Source organism: Microcaecilia unicolor, chromosome 8 (genome assembly GCF_901765095.1).
Source record: "Microcaecilia unicolor chromosome 8, aMicUni1.1, whole genome shotgun sequence".
Lineage (NCBI taxonomy): Eukaryota > Metazoa > Chordata > Amphibia > Gymnophiona > Siphonopidae > Microcaecilia > Microcaecilia unicolor.
In genome coordinates, this window is record NC_044038.1 from 175,237,123 (window position 1) to 175,262,805 (window position 25,683).

Here is a 25,683-nt window from a genome sequence, read left to right on the forward strand (position 1 = left end):
GCAAGCAATAATGAGCACTAATTGGCAATAATTAGAATTTACATGCATAACTTGCTAAACGTATTCTGTAATTCACTGCACCGAAATTTTAATGCGCGCAGACAAAAAGGAGTATAGTTATAGGCAGGGAAATGGATATTTTGTGGGCATTCCAAAATTTATGTGCATTGCTATAGAATGTGGCCCAATGTGCCTAAGAGGAGCATAATCGAATGGGGATGACCATCTCTAAGGGCGTCCATCTCTAGGGACGTGCCGGTGAAGGGGCGGGGAAACCCGTATTATCGAAACAAGATGGATGTCCATCTTTCGTTTCGATAATACGGTCAGGGATGCCCAAATCTCAACATTTAGGTCGACCTTAGAGATGGTCGACCTAAATGTTGAGATGGTCAACCTTAGAGATGGTCGTCCCCGGTTTTCGGCGATAATGGAAACCGAGGACGCTCATGTCAAAAATGACCAAATCCAAGGCATTTGGTTGTGGGAGGTTGTGGTCCCCCTCACATGCTAGGACACCAACCGGGCACCTTAGGGGGCACTGCAGTGGACGTCACAAATTGCTCCCAGGTGCATAGCTCCCTTACCTTGGGTGCTGAGCCCCCCAAAACCCACTCCCCACAACTGTACACCACTACCATAGCCCTTAGGGATGAAGGGGGGGCACCTACATATGGGTACAGTGGGTTTCGGGTGGGTTTTGGAGGGCTTCCATTTACCACCACAAGTGTAACAGGTGGGGGGTGTATAGGCCTGGGTCTGCCTGCCTGAAGTGCACTGCACCCACTAAAAACTGCTCCAGGGACCTGCATACTGCTGTGATGGAGCTGAGTATGACATTTGAGGCTGGCATAGAGGCTGGAAAAAATGTTTTAAAATATATTTTTTAGGGTGGGAGGGGGTTGGTGACCACTGGGAGAGTAAGGGGAGGTCATCCCCGATTCCCTCCGGTGGTCATCTGGTCAGTTTGGGCACCTTTTCGAGGCATGGTTGTGAAAAAAAATGGACCAAGTAAAGTCGGCCAAATGCTCGTGAGGGACGCCCTTCTTTTTTCCATTATCGTCCGAGGATGCCCATCTCTTAACCAAGTCCCCGTCCCGCCTTTGGTACACTGCCGACATGCCCCCGTGAACTTTGGAACAATGGAAAGCAGTTGAGGATGCCCAAAATCGGCTTTCGATTATGCCGATTTGGGCGACCCTGAGAGAAGGACGCCCATCTCCCGATTTGTGTCAGAAGATGGTCGTCCTTCTCTTTCGAAAATGCCACTGTCAATCTATGCGCCAGGATTTATTCCACATTTTTGTTGGTGTAAATGGAGGTGTGTAGTTTTAGGCACTAGGATATTAATTATGTACGTTCTATATACCACACTTAAACATAGTTGCCCTTATAGAATACATTTAGGTGGAATCAATTTTCCACACAGATTTTTTAGGCGCCATATCTAGAGAATTTCCCCCTTAATGTGCAAAAATGCTTTACTCCCAAATCTTCCTATCTGGTGTAATTTTTAATCAGTAAATTACTATAATTAAAAAAAACAAAGAAATAATTATCTGGAATCCAATATAAATTACTAATTCTTTATTATAGGCCACATTGAACCCTGAGCTTGTTTGGGATAATGTGGGATACAAATGTTGTCATAAATAAATATATAAATAAATAAATAAAGATATAGATAGATAGATAGACTCTAATGTTTTGGTGACATTAGTACAAGTTTCCTTGTCAAGAACACAGCACTAACACTGCCCTTAAAATCGGATATTAAAAGCTCGATTGCAGATTCCTTACTGAGCACACAGTAAATAATGCATGCATTTCAAAAGCTTTTAATAACTTTATCAGACCTAAAAAAAAACCACAGCTTTTAAGTGATTCAATTGTGTCTACATAGATCCAGCTATTGACAATTTGTCTACAACCTACCACAGCCCCTGTAGAAGTATCTTTTAATTACAATTTTTTTTATTGATCACCAAATGAATACATATTTAAAGAGAATATGTGAAATGTACAGTTTACCCATTCAGCCTGCATTATCACTTGCCTCACCCTCCAGAGCAATTATAACATGAATCAAAAATCTGGAAGAGAAAATTGGATCACCCTCTCTTAGCACCTAGTTGCACCTGCACCAAAGGGGCCCTTTTAAAAAGTGGCATTAGAGCCACTGCTGGTTTGCGGCATGTCAAATTGGGATTACCACCAGGCTCAGGGGTGCCAAGAGACTGAGCCGGGCCCGGGACAGGACCGCAGCTTCCACACCCCCAGGCAGGTCTGCTGCTCTGCCCCCTTCCCCCCAGGATGCTGCATAGCTAGATTTCAAAAATTGAAGGGGGCCAGAACCCAAAGTGTGTATGGGGTTGGCACATTTTGCCCCATCTCCCCGCTGCAACTCCACATACCTTGGCTGGCGGGGGTCCCCAAGCCCCGCCAGCAGAATCCTTCTTTCAACTTTGTTCTCCACCGCATTGCCTGCCCTGCGGCTGCTTTTTCCCCTCATGTCATGCATGCTCAATTTCATCAAAACCAAGCACGCACAACGTGAGGGGAAGCAGGGCAGGCAATGTGGTGGAGAACAAAGTTGAAAGAAGGATTCTGCTGGCGGGGCTTGGGGACCTCTGCTAGCCAAACCAGAGGCCCTGAAGCCAAACCCAATTTGGAACCATGTGTCTGCTCCTCCCCAGCTTCTAAGGAGGGGCCAGCACCAGAGTCCATCTCTTGCTCCTGTCGGGACTCGGGTAATTATGTGAGCATCTGGGTCCCATCAGGAGCAGAGAGAGACAGACCCTGATGCCAGGACCCCCCCCTTGGAGGCCGGGCCCAGGGGAATCTTTCCCCCGTGTCCCCTCTCTGCTGCTCTGACTGGGCTACTGCAGGAGCTTGGCAGTAGTTCCCACCCTCAGCATGTGCTGTTTGCGGCATGACAAAAATATTTTGTAATTTTCTACAGCCGGTTAGCATGGGAACCCTTACTGCCACCTACATAGGTGTGATAAGGGCTCCCCCCCCCCCCCCGGGAGATGGCTGCATGCCAATCCCTCTGATTAGCGCAGGGCCATTTCTTTTTTTGGCTGAAGACAACCTTTTACCTGCTGTGGGAAATGAAGGCCTTGGTGCACAGCAAATCCGCATTCCGATGCCACCACAGGCCCACTTTTACCGCAGCTTGGTAAAAGGGTTCCTAAATGTATTAGTGGGGTTCAAAATACCTACTAGACCGGAATGTAACTCACCTCGGGAAAAAGTGCGAGCGAAATCCTTAAATAAAATAGCCGACTACATGCTTTTTGAGTAATTCCATATACTATGCCAATTAAGCACCTAGCATTAGGTGGGAAAATGGCAGATAATCTGCAAACGAACCTTTTCCGGAGATGGGAAGGTGGTAGAACTAGAGGACATGAAATGAGGTTGAAGGGGGCAGACTCAAGGAAAACGTCAGGAAGTATTTTTTCACAGAGAGCGTGGTGGATACTTGGAATGCCCTCCCGCGGGAGGTGGTGGAGATGAAAACGGTAATGGAATTTAAAAATGTGTGGGATAAACATAAAGGAATTCTGTTCAGAAGGAATGGATCCCCAGAATCTTAGCGGAGATTGGGTGGCGGCACCAGTGGTGGGAGGCGGGGCTAGTGCTGGGCAGACTTCTACGGTTTGTGCCCTGAAAATGGCAGATACAAATCAAGGTCAGGTATACACATAAAGTAGCACATACGAGTTTGTCTTGTTGGGCAGACTGGATGGACCGTACAGGTCTTTCTCTGCTGTCATCTACTATGTTACTATAATGACAGGCAAGTGCCAAAACAGGAGTGAAATGGTGGGTAGGCGTGAAAATGCACTTGGCACTATTCTAGAACGGGACTCCTAAGTGTTCTTGTGTGTAGCTGCAAAGGGGGGAGGCGGGTTAATCTGTGAGGACATGGCTGGGTCGTGGACATTCCCACTATTCTTGTGCATACATCATAGAATTCCTGAGCTTACATGCACAACTGTCGCATTTACACCAGCCATGGACATGTCGTAAGTGGTCGTGCCTAAATCTTGGTGCATAATTGTGTACTCAAGCTACTATTCTATTCCAGAATTGGTGCACAATCATGCACTATAGAATGCTAGGTTAGTGCCCAAAGTTTTGTCACCTACGTTTTAGTGCCTGTTATTGAATTGACCCCCTCGAGGGTAACTCTATAAAGCAGCTCCTATTTTAACAGCCCCCATATGGAGTCTGTTTCATGAAGAAAGGAATTTCTCTTTATAGAATACAAATACACCAAAGAATGTAGATAGTAGATAAAACACATTAGAAGAATACTCCAAAGTTCAAAATATATGATGTGGACACACGGTTCCAAATATTTCCTGAAAACCCTTATATTGAATATCGTTACATTTATTTTTTAAAATCTTTTGTGTATTTTTTTTCATTGATTATTCAAAATGGAGGAAAAAACCCTCAGTTGGCTGTGACTGTCTAATCTGACAATATGCGTATGTGCTCCATGTAAACTCCACCCCTGTGCATGCCCACCACCAAGTATAGCATCATTGCAACGAGGCATCACTTACAGATTAGCACATGGTTTATTTCATTTGATTAACCACTTGGGAAATCCATCAAACATCATAACAGGACAAATATTGTAACTCAAGTATTATAAAAGAGAAAGATACTGCTTGACTGCCATGCTTCCAAACCCCTGTGCATAATCCCATCCATGCAAAACAAGCCAGACATATAACCTAACATGATGCATCTTTAGCAGTTTCTTAAATGCATAAGTATATGATTAGAATATCAGCATTTATACATGCTCTTAGCTATCTGCAAAAGCTATACCTGTTAACATAGCTGGAAGAACAAGAGTCTGGCTTAGAAAGATCTGCTTTTAATACATTTCCAGAGATTTCAAAACATCTCTCGATCCACATACAGTCTGGTGGCAGGGGTACTCCCTGCTGCCCCCACCTGATCTCATCAGTGGTGGCAATGTTCCCTACTGCACTTCCACCAAAGCAGCCTAGAAGTCAGAGACTCAGTGCATAGACTAAATGTCCACCAGGGGCAAGTGGACAACAGCAAGAGATGGAACCTTGATGTCTATTGGTCAAATGTATCAAAGCCTCAAATTCAGTTATGCTTTATTCACCCCTTCTCATAGAAGAAGTTCCTACTGCCAAGACAAGCCCGAAGCGCTTCATCGAATAAAGACAGCCTTGAAGCTTGAACATCATCATACGATGATCATACGACAGCTCCTGCTTTCAAACATGTTTACCTAATACTAGTTATTTCTGTAGCATGACTAGATGTTTACAGCAATGCCCACAAGCAAGTTCCAGACCAATGGCATTTACAATCCAAACAGGAGACATAAGACTACAAGAAATGTATTTATTACAATCACAATGACTAAAACTATGTTCATAATGCTCTTCCATAATGAAGGACCTAAGTTCTAAAATGTCAGTAGTATATCAGATGTTATTGAAGCTTTTAGATCTGTTCAGTGCAGATTCCTTCTTTGGACATTTCCGAGGAATGGTGTGGGCAAAATGTGCTTTAATTTCTCTTTCAAACATCTACAGAGCTTAAGATGCTCATGTAAAATTCAATTTTCCAATGGAGATTGGTTGAAACAGCTATAGTTTTTTTTTTATTATTTCAAACTAAATTACATGGTCTGCCTTTCTATTTCAAACTAAATTATGCCATTCTCTGTACATAGATTTACTTTTTAAATTAAAGCTTAGAATCCATATTTTTTTATTCTACTTTCCTGACAAACTGGCTAGAAAATCATTCTGTTTGAGCTGCTTTGTTGAGTTTTGAGACTGGGAATTCTAATTTTACAAGAAGTGATGCATGAGTTTGCCATAATTGAGGAATGGAATGCAAAATCTATACACCCATTTTTCCCCCCAAAGGCCAGGCTGCTATCCTTAGAACATCTTAAATAAATTCAAGGAATTGGGTGAAATCCTTTTAGAAATGATGAGTATACCTTGCATTCATGAAAAATACATTATAATCACTTGTGCAACATAAAGAGTAGAGTCCCGAAATATTGTAGTTACTGTGAAAACCATAGAAGGTAGAACTGGGAAAAACCTACGTGGACTATGCTTCAGCTCAAAAGAGCGGTGGGTGGACTTGTTTCCAAGATATCTCAATGAAGACATGACGGAACTTACATGAAGCAAAAATTAGAACCCTAGCCATCATGCTGAACAGACTAGAGGTGCAAAACAACCACAGAAAGTGGAAAGAACACAAAGATCCCACGGGGTGGATAGAATCAAGAAACAAGCAGTGGGAACTGGGTCAGGCTCGTCAAAAACAGACTCAGAACGCTGGAATGGAAATATAGATGTTTATTTAAGTTGACTCGACATGGAACCTTGTTTCAGCACATGCGTGCCTGCCTCAGGAGTCTGTATAGATAAAAATGAATGTAAAGTAAGATGAAAATATAAATAAATAAAACATATACTAAAATCAATCATAAAAATACATAATGGTAAAACAATCACAAATCATACATGAAGGTATTAGATATGTGTAAAAAATAATCATAAGCTCATACATAATAATGAAACAAGCATATAAATATGTATGAGCTTATGATTATTTTTTACACATATCTAATTCAATTCTTTTTAATATATTTTTCTGTATGTTTTTCTTACCTTCATGTATGATTTTATGATTGTTTACCATTGTGTATTATTTTATGATGACATCATTTCTTGGCAAAAGAGGCACTGCAATATTTTGTAATTGGCCGGTATTATGTGGAGAGTTTTTGATAAGAAGGGCTCATGAAGTCCGCTGAAATGTTGTTGGGTGTCACATACAAGGGAATAAACACACCGTAAAATCTACCAAACCTTCTACAAAATGTGACCTTCTCTGGGAATAGGTGACCAAAGTAGCAGTTCCAAAATATTGAGACTGGCAGATTTTTTTATGTCATGGATTCGTAAGCAGTCTGCAAAAGTTACATGTTTGAACTTCTGCAACTTTTTAATTTTTTTTTACATAAAAGGATGTGGTTTGGACTGTTGTATTACAAATTGCTTGTTCTAACAGTATTCATTAAAACTTCATTTCTTGTTTCTGGTGACTTTTGTCAGCTTTTCCAAGATATGGTCACAAATAGTTTTTTTTTAAATTATGAAAATACCCTATGCATAACACTAATTCATATATAAGAGGGTCTAAAATGAAAGGTGATATGGGTACCTACCTTTAGTTTTGTGATCTCTGGAGATTCTATGGACCTGTCTGTAACATTCATCCAGTTATCAGCTATCCACTCCATCTTTCTCAAAAATACATTTTTCAGAAATCAGGGACTACTCCTTTTCGATCTCAGTACTTATAACATGGAATATACTGCCCAAGGCTTATCACAGATACTGTGACACTTAAGAAACAACTTCAAAAGCTTCCTGTTTAGGCCTTCAGGAGGTAGCACTCGATTGATCATCATGCAGTCTACTGGTCAAGCTTGTGCGACTTAACATGCAGCTGAGTTTTCATGTAATCCCTTGAACAACGTCATGGACCTCATTGCAGGAGACAGGATTTTTGTTATTATTCTTCTTGTCCATTGTTATGAGCAATTGTATGCTTTGCTTTCAGCTTTGTTATAATTCAGTCTGTTATCTTATTCATAATTGTGTTTTCTATAAATTTTTGATCATGTATTTAAATATGTACATTTGGTACCCTTGAGAAATGTGTATGTTATCTTGTAATTCACTTAGGCCTTAGGTGGAATAGAAAATAAACAAACTAATGTGGTTTACAGTAATAATATATATATATATAAAAACATTAAATGGATGGTTTTACCGACAAGTTAGCTAACCCTCGATTTTGCCAATTTGTGGCTGTTTGAATCAAGACATCAATATTTACCTATGGACAAGTGAACTAAGCTAAAAGACAATTAATTTAGCCATAGGAGCCAACTTTTCAACATTATTGGGGGTGCTAAGCTCAGTGGAAATAACCCTTCCTTGGACAAATACAAGGAATTCTCTCAATATTGGGTTGCTCAAGCACCCATGGCACCCATAGAGTCAACTCCTATGAACTTAGCAGATTTTTGCACGTGATTGATGGCCGCATGGACAACTGGGCCAAACTACCTCATGTGTGCCAAATGGGTTAGCCCACTTGTTCATAAGACCATCTGAATTACATACCCAATTCTATCAAGGGAAAATTAATCTCTCTATACGCTTAAGTCATATTACTAGAAACAATGTTTTCAAATTAGTTCTAAAGCTACCAGGTTACACTCACTCTGGAATCATATGAAAGGTGTTCCATGGTACAGGGGCCACAACTGAGAAGATTCTAGCTTTCCAACATTCGTTCCTTACCAATTTAGGGGTGGTGGTGGGGTGGTTATTGTGAGCAAGCAATCTTGACTGGAACATAAAGACTGTTGGGTTGATGTAGTAAACCTTAAATTACAGCTCTGTTTACGGTTTCCTACTTTAAGTGTGAAGAAAATAGTTTGCTATCTAGTGCAGTAACCAAATGATATGCAAATAAGTTGTGCACAAATAAAAAATGCACGTAAATATGGGAGGGCATGCTGGAACATGCACACGAGTGTGCTAGCAGCAGCTACATTCTACGCACACTCACATAAAAACATGTGAATGCACATGAGCTGGATTATTCTGCATAAACTATCTGCACTGAGAGTTCCATCAACCTACTCTGTGCATAGATATGAATTCCAGTGCAGTACAGTTCCTAACTGTGGCACCTCCTCTGGGCTCCTCAGCTCCTGCTGTCTTATTTCCAAGCACTTTGGCAAATTAAGAAAAAAACTTGCAAGTTCTTTATGCTTGCGGAAAGAAGAAGAAACAGACACCAACACCCCATTAACACCAGTTGCACAACAACAAGCTAAATTCTTATTCCGCCTGAGAGCTGCTGTAAAAGCTCTGGAGTTAGAAAACTTTGCCCTGGGTCTTCAGGGTGCTTCTTTGCATCTGGAGTTTAATAGCTAATACCTTTATTACCATGGGATTTAAATAAGCTGCATGCTGATGTCAATGCGAATGTTTGTACACAGTTTGCTCTTGTGCAAAACACCTTTTAGCATTGGTGCTAAGCTTTGTGCAAACCTTCAGCATTTTATTGTATCAGCTCTTGCGTTGGAATGTGCCACTCCCCTGCTTAAGGGTAAAGGGCTTGACCCATCTTCTCCCTCTATCATCCTATCGCCCTTTGTTTACTAAAATATTTGGGTTTTAATCAATTCTTTGCCTACCTAGATGAGTTCTCTTGTTTACATTTTACACAATTTGAGCAGCTCATAGTATCGAGGCCCCTCCTGCTTGTTCTAACTTCTTTTCTAAAGGACCAAACTATGTTTGGGGGTAGACAAATGCTTTTGATTCAGTTCAATATTTTGGCTCCTTTTGATGCAGTTAATCATACCCTGTTGTTGGAACAGCTAGGGGGAATCGATATTACAGGTAGAGTCCTCAAGTGGTTTCAAGAATTCCTCCATAACCATAATTACAGTGTCAGGCAAAATAATTTGATTTCAAAATATTGGTTTCTAGGCTGTGGGGTCCCTCAGGGGTCCCCACTGTGTCCTGTTTTGTTTATATCATCATTGAATAAAATCGAATTGGGGCTTAGCGAGATGCTCCTCTCTTATGCAGATGGCATTGTGTTGTTAATCCCAGTTCCTAGTAATCCTTCCTATTAATCCTATTGACCTTGTGAACACCATTTCATTGGGGATAAATAACACATCCAGGGTTGGGCATTGAGTAAAAAGCTAATATTAAATCCCAACAAAGCAAATGTTCTCTGGTTTAGAAAACAAGGAGTATATATATCCTCTCCTCTCTTACTTTATCAAAAGATTGGATCTTAACTGTTGAACTGGAATCAAGACCTTGGGTGTAATTCTAGATTATTTACTAACTTACACTTCTCAATTGAACCACTTATGGTGTAAGACTAAATTTATAATGAAACAACTTAGATTACCAAGATCTTTTTTTGACCAAAGGGAATTTACTCTTATGGTCCAGGTGTTGAATTTTTCACAACTAGACTACTGCAACTTTCTTTACCTGGGAATATCTTCAAGAAATTTGAGAAAAATGCAACTTATTCAAAATGCTGCTGTCAGATTGATTTTTAAATTGAATACATTTGACAGTGTTCCTTCTTATTTTAACAAATTACATTGGCTACCAGTTAGCTCTTGTATTACTTTGTTTGTTTTAAAGCATTCTTCATGGCATGGCTTCAGAACTTTTGGAAAATACGTTTCTTATACTGTTACATAGATTCTCATCTCACTTAAGAAACAAACTGATTCTTTGTCCCCCTTAAGAATATACACTTTCTTAGCGTGGCCAAAACTTTATTTTCTCACTGCAGTGTGCCTCTTTGGAATGCTTTTCCCTTAATTTTAAGATTAGAACATGATTACTATAAATTTCAGAGGACAGTCAAAACTTGACTGTTTGAAGGAATATAATTCATTTAATCTTCATTTGGTTCTATTACCGCATAGCTGAAATTCTTTTTGTATTTTGTTCCATGTAAAGATTGTACACCATGTCAAACCCATTTTGGTGGAAACTGCAGTTTATAAGAATATTACCAATATTGATACTATAGCTGATCTCTACAATATATTGGGTGACTAATATGTAGGCCCTTAAAGGTTAAGATACTGCTGTACATTTGAGAAATGCTATTAAGCGCGCTATGTTCCATCAAGACAATTGCCGTCTATGACTGCTGAAATTCTAATTGTTCCTGCTATGAATTTATTTCGCTTGGATGTTACAAGGAAAGGATCTTTTTCCTTTGCTGGACCCTTTGAATGGAATTGTTTGCCAGCCGGACAGAAACATGAAAAACATTTGCTGACATTTAAGCATAAATTAAAGCGTCATTTGATGTGTCTGGCTTTTTTTTTGTTGCACCTGCCATCCAAATAGCCTGCTGGTATTTTTGGAATTTCATTAACTTGCTATGGATTTTTTGTTGTTGGATTATTTTCTTTATGTGTAGTTTTCCCCCCTTTTATGTGGGTTTTATGAGTGTATTTTGTATCGTGCTCTATAAGTACCGTGGTTTATAAATAATAAAATCTAAATCAATACCAGGACCTCAAATAAAGCACACTTCTTCATAGACAGCCAGCGAAGCTCCTTCAAAAACAGACAGCTGCTCTTCATTCTTTTCCCACACATCAGCACCACAGTGTCATTGATGACCCAAATCTTCCTCCTAGATTTCTTTGCAAGACAAATATGCAGGGGGATGTTTACTGAAGTTATGTTAAGCAGGAAGTGCAGGATTTAGTGCACGCTGTTTGCATGGGCCTTGGTAACAGCTCTGCATGCTAAAAACAGTGTAGGATTGTTACTGCAGTGTTGCTTCACACATTTTGGGGATGGGATTGTAGGGGGCACAGATAGCACAGTATGCATGTAGTACTTTACTGCATGCTATCAAAGCTGCCACTTGCATGGGTGCAATTAACACCAAGGAGATGTTAAGGGTAACCTTATCAGCGTAAGTGCAGCACCCAGTCCTGGCATGCCACCTCTATCCTCCACCATGCCAGCCCCCCCCCCCAATAGCCCCTCATCATCATGGTTTCCATTAACCCTACCATGACACACAGCCCATCAACCAACTCGCTTAATAGCATCTCAGTCCTTCCAGGGCATCAACTGACCCTCTATACACTTTCCGTGGTATCCCTGGTGGTTAAGTGGTGGGGCAGGAGCAAGCCAAGATGGAGGGTCAGCTGATGCTCTGTTGAAGGCAGGGGGCAGGTTGGGCATAGTGATCAGGTCTAGGGAGCAGAGATGCAGTGCCAGTGATCAACTTTGAAAACATTTTTTCAGCCCACAGGCCATAGTATATGATCAATATGTAGCTGAAGGCATTTACCATGCTAAGTGTCTAACTCCATCCCTGGCTGCCTTCAAATCCAGGCTAAAGGCGTACCTGTTTGATGCTGCTTTCGACTCCTGACTTGTAACTTTTATCTTATCCTTATGTGTCCTTCTGTCTGTCCTTCCTTTCTCCTTTTTGGTCCTGTTTGTCCTGATTTAGATTGTAAGCTCTTTTGAGCAGGGATTTTTCAGACGTACGCCAAAAATGAAATTACCGCAAAAGCCACGCAGTAACTCCATTTTGGCATGCGTAGATGCTTAGGGGCTTAGTAAAAGGACCCCTTTGTAAACATCCCACAGATTACAAAGTCTGTACAACCAAAGATTTAGATTGTAAGCTCTTTTGAGCAGGGATTGTCTTCTTCATGACTGGTAGCGCTATAGAAGTGATTTATAGTAGTAAGTGTGATGCATTTTACTATGCAATTAAGAGTACGCCACCAACAGCAGTCACTGAAGTACATTTTGTGCTTAATGTACAAAAAAACGTAGGGGTCATTTTACAAAGGTGCGCTGAAAAATGGCTTGCGGTAATGTAGGCATGGGTTTTGGGCGTGCACCGATCCATTTTTTTTAGCACGCCTGTAAAAAAAAAAGGCCTTTTTAAAATTTTTTGCCAAAAATGGATGTGCAGCAAAATGAAAATTGCCACATGTCCATTTTGGGTCTGAGACCATACCACCAGCCATTGACCTAGCGGTAAAAACTCACACGATAACCGGGTGGTAATGACCTACGCGCGCAAAATGCCACTCAACGCATGTCTGTTATGCATGCCCGAAAATAAAAAATATTTTTCAGACATGTGCCAAAAATGAAATTACCGCAAAAGCCACGCAGTAACTCCATTTTGGCATGCGTAGATGCTTAGGGGCTTAGTAAAAGGACCCCTTTGTAAACATCCCACAGATTACAAAGTCTGTACAACCAAAGAATGGACCAGTCCACAAAAGGGCTCAGCTGCTTCCCTAGTGGAAAATCATTGCACGCCTTTGCATCACAGAGAAATCTGAAGCAGATCTGTTTCTGGCAGGTACTTTCAGTGATCTTCATCCACTGTATTTACTAGTGTAGGAGAACTAGACATTCATCTTAATAGTTTTCTACTCCAAAACTATAACTCACCCATCAAATCTGTGAGGGTTCTCCTCCTACGCTATAAAAATGTTTCATGTTTTACCCCCACTCCAGTGAGAGGAAACATTTCCATTACAGAAGAGAAAAGCAATTGTGGATCATTGAAAGGAAAAAAACCCCCCATCAATATAATTTTATAGGCCTTCAACCAACCCCCCCCCCCCTCCCCCCCCGAGCATCAACTGACCAAACCACCACAAACCAACAGGGAGGCACGGAATGAAAAAAGCAGATTTTTATTATGTGATTTCTGCCTATTAGTCGGTGTTGCCGTGAAAAGATCATTTTCACTGCAACTTCTGTACAGATGAGGCTTTGCTGTACTGGAACATTTCAAATGTTAAAACAGCTCCATAGAAGACTCTACAGTGACATTTTACAGCGTAAGTGAAAAGACATCATTACTACAGAATTCTTTGATCAGGATGAATAAAAAACTACAACTTTTTGCATTTTTTTTAAACAGGAGTCACATATTTTAATTGTATTTTACAGGGTTTAAAATTACTGTGATAAAAAATAATGAAAAAGCTTTGCTTTTTTTTTTTTTTTCCAATAATGCCATATGCCAGTATAATATAGGATCTGTCCCTCTGCTATATACCTTTATTATTTTTTTAGTTTAATATACAAAATAGAATATTGACAAACTGTTGAATCTATGCAGTTAGCAGATTGTTTGGAGATATTTTTATACACAAAGCCTTTGATTAGCAGAAAATAAAGCCTGGTCTTGGGCACACAATTCCTTTTCTCCAAGAGGCTCTAATTCCTTGGGCTTAACATACCATGAACTGGACAGGCCAAAATAACATTTACTCAGTCCTGGGAAAATGCCAAAGTCTGAATCCTCAGAAACATTTATTTTACTCAGATTCTTTACCATGTCCAGCAGTTTTTAATAGAAAGGTGATTTATGCTAAAGGCACTATTTGTTAACGATTCTTACTATGGGCATCAATTGGAGAACAGCTTTTACAGAACAGGACAATGAGTTTAGGTTTGTGTTGGACACTTCTTCAGCACCTGCAGGTATCCCTTACCCTGTTTCTACCTGCCAAAGCAATTCCAAAACATGAGATTATTTGGATATACGAGAATAGATTCCTTCAAGGAGATCACTTATCAGTTAACCTAACTGTGGTAAAAGGGAGGGGGGGGGGGGAGGAGGAGGAGGAGGAGGAGGAGAAGCTCTTCATTGCCTTGACATTTCCATTTCACAAACATCATTATTAAGATGAGAAACCAGGGAGCGATCACCCGATGAACTACCCATATAGCTACACATCACTGGTGCTTCATTCCTGCTACCTGCTTCAGGAAAGCTGACTTACTAACTACACCATAAGGCACTGAGTGCAATTAGCCCTGCTAGGCTGCTTCACTCACTCACAGAGGTAGAGAAAACTCCAGTTTCCTTTCCCAAAAGGCTAACAGCTTAGCAGCGATATTCTGCTCTTTACACATTATAACCACATGCCCACTACCCCACTTTAATGTCTTAACTGTACAAAGCTTATTTTAGCTCCAGGTGAGGTTCTCTCCCCGTCAAATAAACCAATAACTCTGGCAGCTCATCTGTATATGAATATCAAGTCACTGGGATTAAAAAAAAACGACAACAACTTTATAATATTTGTCCACATGTGGTATCAAAAATGTCTCCCTCTGCTGGTTCAGTCTATAAGTGCTACATAAACATCCTAAGAAGAACCAATATATCCCCATTTCTTAATGAAGAACTGTGATAGGATAAAGGCTTTTAATGCAAGGTTCTACTAATGTTTGCTTTTTATGGAAAAATACGCTTCTGAATGGAATGGCCTAGTGGTTCGAGCAGCAGGCTGTGAATCAGAGAGACCAAGGTTTGAATCTCACAGATACTCCTTGTGGCCTTGGGCAAGTCACTTAACCCTCAGCTGCCTCAGGTGCAAACTCGGGATCCCCTTCTACTAAACATTAGCACATGTTGTCTGCAACAAGGCCCATAGGTATAACATGAAATAATCTTTATTAAAAAGACCCCTTAGACTGGGACCCCTCTGCGGACAGAGAAATGCCTACTATAACTCAATGTAATTCACCTTGAACTACCATTGGAAAACTAAAAAATAAATATTAGAGCCTCTTTTAAAAAAGCATGTTGCCCATCCTTTACCCTGGTACATTATACTTTCATTTGCAAGAATTTCCCACTGGAAAATTGAAGAGGAGGTTTTTGGGATTAAGAGAAAAGTCAGAGAGAAGTAGAAAGAGATTCCTTACATTTCTCTTAAAAGAAAATGTAAAAAAAAAAAAAAAAAGCACTTTTTTTCCCTGCAGTTACTTTACAGGTATGGCTCGCTATTTTATTTTATTTTTCAAGCAAACACAGTTACTCTTTAAGATAGTTCTCTTAACAGGCAGCATAAATAGTTCCATTCCGTGGGGTTGCAAAATTATGGTTACAATATTTCCTGCTCTTAAGAAGATTAGCTTAGCCTTTACAAAATGTACATAACTTTACAGACAATGCAAGGAGAAAATAGAATAATTACATTTTATTTTTGAAAGCAATGATACTTTACTCCAAAGTAGCAATTTATCGGAACATTCAAAAACCCCCAAACAAACCTAACCCATTTCTTTTGTTCCCCGTTTCTTCTGGAAACAAAGTGTTGCTCTGTATGGGAGGAGAGTTATAGTGTTTTGTGAATAACCTCAGAATGGAGGTTCTGTATGTACATATTGCTGGTACCTGTAACATATTATTGCCGAACAGTTTGAAATAATTGTGAGGCTGTGTGTGAAAGTAATCCCAAATGTCCGATGGTGCACATGACACACACACAGACTGCACTCTCTCCAGGTCATACCATCCACACATGCTTTTCTTTTGGGCTGTCATTTTTTAACCCTCCCCCTGCAGGCGCTGACACGCACTTGTCCATTCTCGAACAGAATACGCGGGGAGTGTGAACATATATGCAGGTGTGCACTGAAGATGCAACATTACATTCTCGCCCAGGCATTAATATGCAAAAACGACAAAAGAATCAGGTGAATTCATGCTCAGACAAATCCCCACTAATAGACCTGCCATAACTCCTTTGTTCCATAAAGTGCCTTCTTGGTGGTAAAGTGTTTTCAGTAAAAAACACATTCAGGTTGGTTACCTCTTTAACATTCTGGTGATTGTGACAGAAAACAACCCATAAAAAAGGTTTCTTAATAACAAAACAACTCTTTTTTTTTTAATCTAAAAATCTCTTATTATACACTATACAAAGCTATTTTTACAATCAGTTATTTAATTACTCTGTGTTTCAAGCTGCAGTAGCCCTTCCACTTCCTTTGCAGATTTTTAAATACATCATTAAGATATAATTATTATTTTTAACTATAACTAAATACAAAAATATATTAAAAGTTTCACATTTTACCAAATCTCTGCCAAAAAGAATTACATTTTTTTGGGATGTTTTTAATTAATTTTGAATGAAAAACCTGCTCGTTTTAAAGCAAAATTAACATTTTAGAGTGTCAACATTAAGCTTTCTGCTACAAAAAATGCTCAGATAGTGTCTGGTGCACATGGGAAAGGGCTACTATAGCTTTGGAATTGTTTAAAATATGTTGCTGTACCTTTGACAAGGCAAAATTCAGAATACCTATGGTTAACATTTGGCACAGCAGTAACTGATATGAAGGGATACAGCTTCTATAGACAGAAAATAAAATAAAAGGGGAACCTTTTACGAAAGAGCAGTATGTGAACTGTCAGTCAAGGTGATCCCACAACTTCTCATACAGTTACTGTACAGGAAAATCACTACCACATGGTACTTACAGAGAACAAAGATGCACTTACTGCCTTCTTACTTAGGTTGCGGTTCCCCAGATTCTATAAATGGCATGCAAATTTACGCATGCAAAGCTGCGTGCCATTCTGAGATGCGTGCACAACGAAATTGGCCAACGATCCACTTAGTACCAATAATTGGGTGCAATTACTAGTGCTAATTAGCAATTTGGATTTGCTCGCGCATCTAGCTCAGCGCTATTCTATAAAGACCTCCATGCAAATCTTTTAGCGTGCGGCTCAAAAGGGGGCAGGGGCTGGCCAGGTTTTCCACAATAAATATGCATGAGATCTATTTGCATACAGTGGAGGCAATGCATGAAAAATGGATCTCACACATATTCAGTGGCTGGATTGTGGCCCTCGAGGACCGAGGTTAGACACCCCTGGTGTAAATCTTTCTGCTCAAATTTTGGTGCGGAATTCGGTGCTGTTCTATAAATAGCGTGCAACTCGGAGCACCATTTACTGAATCTAATCCAGTACGTGCATGTTTGCTATCTGAAACAGTGACAGGTAGAATGTGGGAAGTTACCTTTTGCTAAACAGCAAGATGCAGTCCGTGCCCTTTCCATGCATTTAACACATGAATTAGCACGTGCCATCATGCTGGCACAGTAACAGTTACTATGGCTGTGTGCAGACTGGTGACCACACGCTCCCCCCCCCCCCCCCCCCCACACGTTAGAAAAAGGCTTCCAAAGAGCACAACAGAGAGAAATCTGACAATCGCGCCATCAAAATCTCAGTTGAGATCTTTGATGCTTTGGGAAAGACTGTGAAACAATCAAAAGCATGGCGTGGTGAAAAACGGTGCCTAACCGAAGCCCGAAATTCTCAGGCAGTGAGTTTTACTGCACGAAGTCAAGTTGTCTTACTCTTTGCATAAACATTAGAGATTTTCGATAAAAGATTGTTTTACAGTAAATGCCTCAGTATAACATCCTTTCATGGATACTATGTACAGGGCCCTTTTGACCACTGCCATGTGAAGAAAAGTATTTTGGTACCTGGAATCATAATATAATACTGTCTTTTCAGCTATGCACACAAATATTTCCTTAAAGCTTCCTGAGGAACGAATAAAAGGAACTTTTTTTTTCCTTTTTAACAAAGGTTTTTGTATGCAAGTTATGGCTAATGTTTTAAAATGGACCTCCAGTGATTAAAGTCAAGTGTATTTGGTGTTACAAAAAGCATCCAGCCCTATGGCTTAGGCTATACTGTGTGTGATGGTACATCTACTGCGTTTTCCAGGCTTGGGAACATTATGAAGGGGGTTCACACAAGCTGAGGAAGAAAGGGAGGGGATGAAAACAGCTGTTGCTATGCTGGTGGCCCCTGCCGGCCAATGAGCTGCACAGATGCACCTCGGAGGCGATGCCCTTCCAGCTCGAGGGTTGAGGAGGGTCCCCTGAGCTTAGTGAGCATACTTGCTGGGGACAGAGGTATAGCAGAGACCACAAAGACAGAAAACTGGGAAAAAGCCTCCACTTAACTCATAAAAAAATGTAGAAACCCAGCTTGGGTAATGAGGGTTTCCAATGAACCCTACTGATAGTGATGGAATCAAGTTGGGCTATATGGCATTTCCTTTCTTTTTAAGGTGCGCCATGACATTGCTTAATGACTTTTACCCTGTCTATGCTTGATTTACTGTTTTGCGCTTGGCCTTTCCCAGACTCATAGGAGCCAGCTCTGTGGGGGTTGAACACTCCCAATATTGGGCTAGCTCCTTCACTGTGTCCAGAGAGGTCATTTGTATTGTGATTGCCCCCCCCCCCCCCCACACACAATAAGTTTGACACGTTGATGCCTACGCCTGGACTAGCATTGTCATTCGGTAACTGTTATGAGCATCAGTTGATATCAACTCCTCAAACTCCATTACCAGCTTTGCATTCCCCTACAGTGACTCACCACAGGAGACCCAGTTTAAACACAAATCTGAGGTACTTCTGGACAACTCTTGGCACAACCACTACCTTTCTCCTTCCCTGCAGATATACTCATCGTAGACTGTGCAACAGCTTCTGGCAACCAGAAGAAAAATTATGGGCTGGTCTCCGGTCCGACCCTGAGCTGATGTAGATGTGGTATATATCTGCATGATTTTACCTCAAAGCAAGCTGAAAGAGGGAATTCTGGTACTGTGCACTGGATCTGAATTTGGGGCGACAGCTAAAAGTGCTGGTAAGCCTATCTTTCTGTGACTGATGGACAACAATAAAAAAAAAAAAAAAAAGAGATAAAGAAATCAGGTCAGAAAATCCGACCCATTTCCATACTGAGGACAAAGATTTGTGTTTTTTTGTAAGGACTTTAAGGAAAGCGAAGAGCTTATATAAAAAATTATGGGCTCTTTTTACTAAAGGTGCACTAACAAAATGCTAAGAAGCTCATTCTAAAAGTGGGAAGCAGACCAGGCTGCCAGGAAGAACGCGGAGACTTCTAATGATGATACAATGTTTATTTCAGAGACTCGACACAGACCTGTGTTTCAGAGGTGAGCTTACTTCAGGAGTCTTAATATAAATATATGTGAATGTCAAATGGTTAATAGATAACTAGCTGGAACTTTCATTGCGTTTGCTTGATAAAGGTCTTTTTCAAGACCAGTGTTTTTACTCATTTTACTAGTTCAAGATTAACCATTTGACATTCACATATATTGATATGAAGATCCTGAAGCAGGCTTACCACCGAAACACAGGTCTGTGTCGAGTCTCTGAAATAAACATTGTATCATCATTAGAAGTCTCCGCGCTCTTCCTGGCAGCGTGCTCTACTTCCCACTTCTCTTGTTTGTCTGTTTGCTTTCGTGGGATTTCAGTGTTCCTCTGCTTCGGCAGACTCTCACAAGAAGCTCATTTTATTCATATGTGTGTCTCAGCATTTAGCGTGTGCTAAATCTGTTAGCGCACCTTAGTAAAAGGAGCCTTAAATAGACGACAACCTCTCCCCATTCTCCCCTGAACAACAAAAAAAACAGAGCAAAACAAAACAAGAGAACTGTACAACAAGCATCTGAAAGTAATACAAAAAAATGTGTAAGAATCAATGAGCAAGACAGCTGACAGTATAAATCTGAAAGGAAACTGGTAAAATCAGAGTAATAGCTTAAAAAAGGCACGACTTCCCTTTTCCAATATACACTTGTAAACTTCCTTTAGATTACATGCATGAACCAAACATCTCATCTATACAAAAAAAGTGACAAATTTTTATCTGGCAAACTGAAATTTTTTTTAAAAATTACTAACAGAATGTTTCTAATGGTAACTCCGATTTTTATGCATCACTCTTCCTTCTCTTGACCAGTAATGCTGACCACGACGTCTTCTTCTCCAGTAGCCCAACTGTTGGCCCTCTGTAAACCACATGTAGTGCATAATTTAAAAACAAAAAACAAAAAACACCATTGCAAGGACGAAAATCAGCAAGTCTTAAAGTCTGTATAATAAAATCTGTGTCAAGATTTTTTTTTTTTAAATTCCTTAAGGCAACTTTTTTTGTTTTTTAATAAGGCAGTCACTTCTGATGAAATAGGAGTTTTTTGATATTTCCAGAGGAGTATTTTGGTATCTGATTGCTGATGATTTCTGACAACATCTCTGGGAACTCGATGCTCATCGATTTATCCAAAAATGAATGGAAGCAAAAGCTCAGGAGGTTTTCAACAACCTGGGGGAGGAAGAGCAAAAGCAAAACAGAAACTAAGTAACAAGAAAAAACTGCAGACAATCAGTATATAAATAAAGCAGAACAGTTGAGGTAACTTCAGTTGCATCGATTAAATTCAACATTGTGTTGTATCCCAGTTCTTCCCTACTAAAGGGCTGTGTTAGCTGTTAATACAGCAGACAGTGCATGATGAGCAGCTAATAGGGGTGCCATACTAATAGTTAACACAGCTCCTTAGATGTTAGGTTGCACTAATTTATTGGGGGGGGGGGGGGGGGGGAGGGATGCACATTACAGCTAATACAGAGGACCTTACTGTGCTCTGAACAGTTAAGACAGCAGGCAATACGGTGAAGCTGGCATCACCAGAATAGGTGCAGCTAACTTCTTACAGTTAAAGAGTGGCAAAGAACTTTTCTCTGCGTTAGCTGAATAGCAAATTGTTGGGAAGCGCTCCCAACAGTAAACACTGAAGCTTTCCAGTTACTGCATATTAAATCTGTCCATGGTGATTCTGAAATCTTAACACAAGAGAGTAAATAAGCCCCTAAATACTTTTGCAAAAAGAAATGGCAAAAAGCAACATTTTTTTATTTTTGCAATTTCTGTCTGTAGTAATTTTTTAGTAAATTCTTCCTGTATCTGAATTCAAATCTCCTTCAACTACCGATGAAAAGGTGTGAGCTACGACCAAATAAATGAAAATAAAACAAATAAAACCCATTGCTATAGTAAAATTATGAACAAGTTTTACTGAAAAAATTGCAAAATATATTACCAATTTTCTTGAACTTCATTCACCTACTGTAGCATTTAAGAGATACCTGAAGGGTTACGGTTTTTCAAATGTGTGTTAAGGAGTGTTTGAAGAAAATGTGATATACAAGGGCAAGCAACATGGAGCAGGAGATGGACATTTCTGTACAGGAGCAGTTGTGTTCTTTCGTTGTTTTGTTTTTTATTGTGTATAATACTGCGGTTTTAGTTTGTTTTATTTATTATATCTACAGTAAAAGCAGTTGTGTTCTTTTTGCTATTTTGTTTTTATTATAGTACTGTGGTTTTAGTTTATGTATTATATTTACAGTAGTAGCTTTATACTTTTGTTTGTTTTTATTGTATGTAAAAGATATTATTGTGGTTTTAGTTTGTTTTATATATTACTATGAATGTACATTTGTGATCTGACCTTAGTTAAAAGTATTTGTTGTAATGACAGATTGAGCATTTACTGTGGCATCATAACAGATCCAGGAAACAAGTATGCATCGCTACTCTCCCCAGCAGGAAACAAGCTTTCTAAAACAAAAAATCTTCCCAGCCTCCCTTGGTCTTGTGTGAAATCATACAGGATATGGGCTGATGTCAGCTGAGCAGAGAACACAGAACTCAGGAAACCTCTTATTATGGAGGAAATGTGCCAAAGGCAATTGTACAAGTCACATGCTGGTCTTACAAAGGGTCTACTTGCTGCTAAGTCAAGTCACTGGAATAGAATGAAGCATTTGGTTTGCATATGTCTGACTCCTTCATGACATCCAGTTCATAACTGTTAAGAACATAAGGCCTGCCGTGCTGGATCAGACCAAAGGTCCAATGAGCTCAGCATTCTGTCTAGCAGCGGCCCGTGCAAGGCACTAGAAAGTGCTAGATCAATTCTTTGTTGCTCCTGAAGATAAACAGTGGCTTTCCCAAGTTTATCAGCCTAATTACTGTTTATAGATCTTCCCTCTAGGAATTTGTCCAAGCCCAACTAAGTGTACATATTTTGAAGAACAATTAGTGTCAGAATCAATGTCAATGTCAAGTTAGCAGGAAAACATTTTTTTGCAATTCTTATAATCTTTTCTCAATAAAAAAAGAAATCACCAACAGTTTCCTACTGGAGTTTCACATCAAGTGCAGGTTTTATGTATTTATTTTTTTAAAGGGAATTATGAGAATTGAATTCTTCTCTGGAGTGTGTTTCTCACAAAGGAAGGGTCATGGCTCTTCAGAATGGAGAGGAGACGGTCGAGGGGAAATATGATAGAGGTTTACATATATCAAATGGACCAGAACGGGTAAACATGAAATTCTTTACTCTTTCAAAATGTACAAATATGAGGGGACACTCCCATGAAGCTGCATGGTAATACTTTTAAAAATAAATATGAGAAAATATATATTTTTTACTTAATAAATAGTTCAACTTTGGAACTTGCTGCCAGGGGATGTGGAAAAGGCAATTAGTGTATTTGGGTTTAAAAAAAGGTTTGGACAAGATCCTGGAGGAAAAGTCCACAAACTGCTATTAAGGTAGACATAGGGAAGTCGGTATTTATCCCTTTGGAATTCTGCCAGGTACTTGTGACCTGGATTGGCCACTGTTGGAAGCAGGATACTGAACTAGATGGACCATCGGTCTGACCCAGTATGGTTATTTTGTATATTCTTATGATGCAGAAGTTTATATTGCGAGCATCTTACAGATGATTCAAGAACTGCCCATGAGAACCTGCACCGGTTATATGAACAACATTTATGGCAGTACGAGGAAGCCAGAAAGCAAGCCAATATTTGCAAGCACAGATGACCATGTTGCACTGGGAAACGTACCTCATGCATTGAATCCATAAGTTTTGTCAGTTGATAAAAGCGCTGCCAGTTCTGACTGGAGTTCCCTTCTCTCTTCACTATGGCTTTTCCTAGCTCTTTGATGTATGTCATACGGATTTCGTCAAACAGTGCCTGGCTTTTCAGACCTTCCTTTGGAACTGGAATGTTATAAATCATTGTTAGAAGGCTACAGACAGGAGATTGTGTTGTCGCACTGTTTATGCATTTACAAAGTTTGCCTTTCAGAAAATCCATTTCCAAACCTGTCCTGGTGACCCCACAGCCAGGACAGGTTTGCCAGGAGGCTCACAAACATGAATAAGACAAACCTGCACATACTGGATCTCTAATATATACAAATTTATCTCATAGCACATTTCTTGAAAATAACTGGTTGTGGAGTTACCGTGACAGGTTTGGGAAGCCCTGACCTTCTATCTGTGGCAAATACACTAGAAGGCAACTGACACCCTAGACGGGAGGTTCTCAAGTCAGTCCTTGAGACACAACCACGCCGTTATGGTTTTCAAGATATCCACCAATGAATATGCATGAGAGATCTGCACATAATGGAGGCAGTGCGTGCAAATTTCTCTCATGCATATTCATATTAAAATCTAATACTTGTGACCGGTAAAATAATCGCAGAAAAAAATATAAATATGACCAGAATATCGATGTAAAAGTCACTGACAGTCCATATGGTGAAATCATTCCTCATCAGTCTCAACAAACAGCGCAACGTTTGAATAAATATTATGCTACTGTCCAGAAAACTAGAATTTATCTGTTGTAGAATCTTCTTGCCAATATGGACTTCTCTTGAAGATGGATCTCACCGAATGGATGGGTGACCTCCTTACACAAATAAGTGATTTAAAAAATTCAAACGTGTTGCAATGGGGATTGCACCATATGGCTCCATCAGATGGGCTGGTAAGAGAACCCTTTCTACTGCAGCCATGTTGCTCCTATTCAGCTTCTTATTACTCTTACCCTGTTGCAGGTTATTTTCATCTCCTAATCCCAGGTATTTCTTATCCACTTTATCCCCCAAAGCAGACACAAATACAGTTTTCTTATTTTTGTCACAGACAACTTTTCTGTTTTCAAAATATCTAGATTAATGACAAGTGTTTTGATATTTTGCCGTATATATGGTCTACTAGATGTAGTCTTTTCCTTATGATATGTTGTATTTACTGGTCTTTTCATTATAACAGTAAAGACAACTGGGAGAAATACAACATATCATAAGGAAAAGACTACATCTAGTAGACCATATATACGGCAAAATATCAAAACACTTGTCATTAATCTAGATATTTTGAAAACAGAAAAGTTGTCTGTGACACAAATAAGAAAACTGTATTTGTGTTTATTGAAGTAAGCGATCATTGTTCTAATGAACGTGGAGTTTTTCGTACCCAAAAGTACGTTATGAAAAACTCCACATTCATTAGGACAGTGATTGATTTGATTGATTGTATTACTTGTATTAGATAATCTGGTGATTGGCCATATAGGGCTTTAAAAGTCATACGTGTTTCAACACGTAGCCTCGCTTCACTAAAGGGTTGAGGCCACTTAATTGTCTCTCAACTGTAATTAATGTAGGACCTTAGACTGTAAGCCTTCTGGGGACATAGAAAATACCTACTGCACTGAAGGTAACTTGCCTTGAGGTATTATTAAAAAAGGAAAAGCTACAGCTAAATAAATTAATTCAACTGGATCTTCCATTTGAAATGAGGAGCTGAAGATTGCATCTTTTTTTTCTTTTCTGTTATTAGAAGAAATTTATATACCACTGTGGAACCCACAATTACCACAACAAGGGAAAGGATGAGATGAACGAAAGAAACTCACATCAAAGCATGCAAAGATGAGCGATTTGTCAATGACGTGTCTGTCTACCTACTTGTACAGAGGAGCATCAAAGTCTTCATGCACAGATATTCCTCATCTGAAACTTGGAGACGGGCAAGTTCGCTGGCAATCTTCAGCATTTCTTGACAATTCTCCTCCATGTATGGTAGATGCATTCTATCCCTGGGGATATTATAAATGAAAATTATGGGATTAAAATTAAATCACATAGACAAAGGACAATAGGGCAAGAAGCTCCAGGTTGAGAAAATCATAAAAGATGGGTTTTTTTAAGCTTAGGGTAGTCAGAAGGTTACAAGATATTTTAAAACCATATAACTTTTGAATGGTGGTGCAAAGTATTATTTTTCCCCATTTCGATTACTGTAATGGGTTGTTACTTAGTTTATTAAAGAAAATCAACTAAAGGCCCTTCAAGTGGCGCAGAATTCTGTAGCAAGAGTTCCGACAGGTGGTCATTGTCAAGCCCACATTACACCAATTTAAAAAAAAACTACAAAAACTACATTGGCTCCCGATCGAATACAGAATTCGTTTTAAGATTTTGAC

At 39.7% G+C, this 25,683-nt stretch overlaps 1 protein-coding gene across 1 annotated transcript in view; it reads right to left on the reverse strand.

Annotated features, from left to right (window-relative positions):
• Positions 1 to 13,341: 13,341 nt before the first annotated feature.
• NR3C1 (nuclear receptor subfamily 3 group C member 1) overlaps positions 13,342 to 25,683 on the reverse strand; it is a 168,716-nt gene continuing 156,374 nt past the window's right edge. The window contains 3 exon segments of the mRNA XM_030213244.1: positions 13,342 to 20,646; positions 23,245 to 23,402; positions 25,166 to 25,296. Of these exon segments, the coding sequence (XP_030069104.1) occupies positions 20,494 to 20,646; positions 23,245 to 23,402; positions 25,166 to 25,296 (442 nt within the window). The 3' untranslated portion in view covers positions 13,342 to 20,493.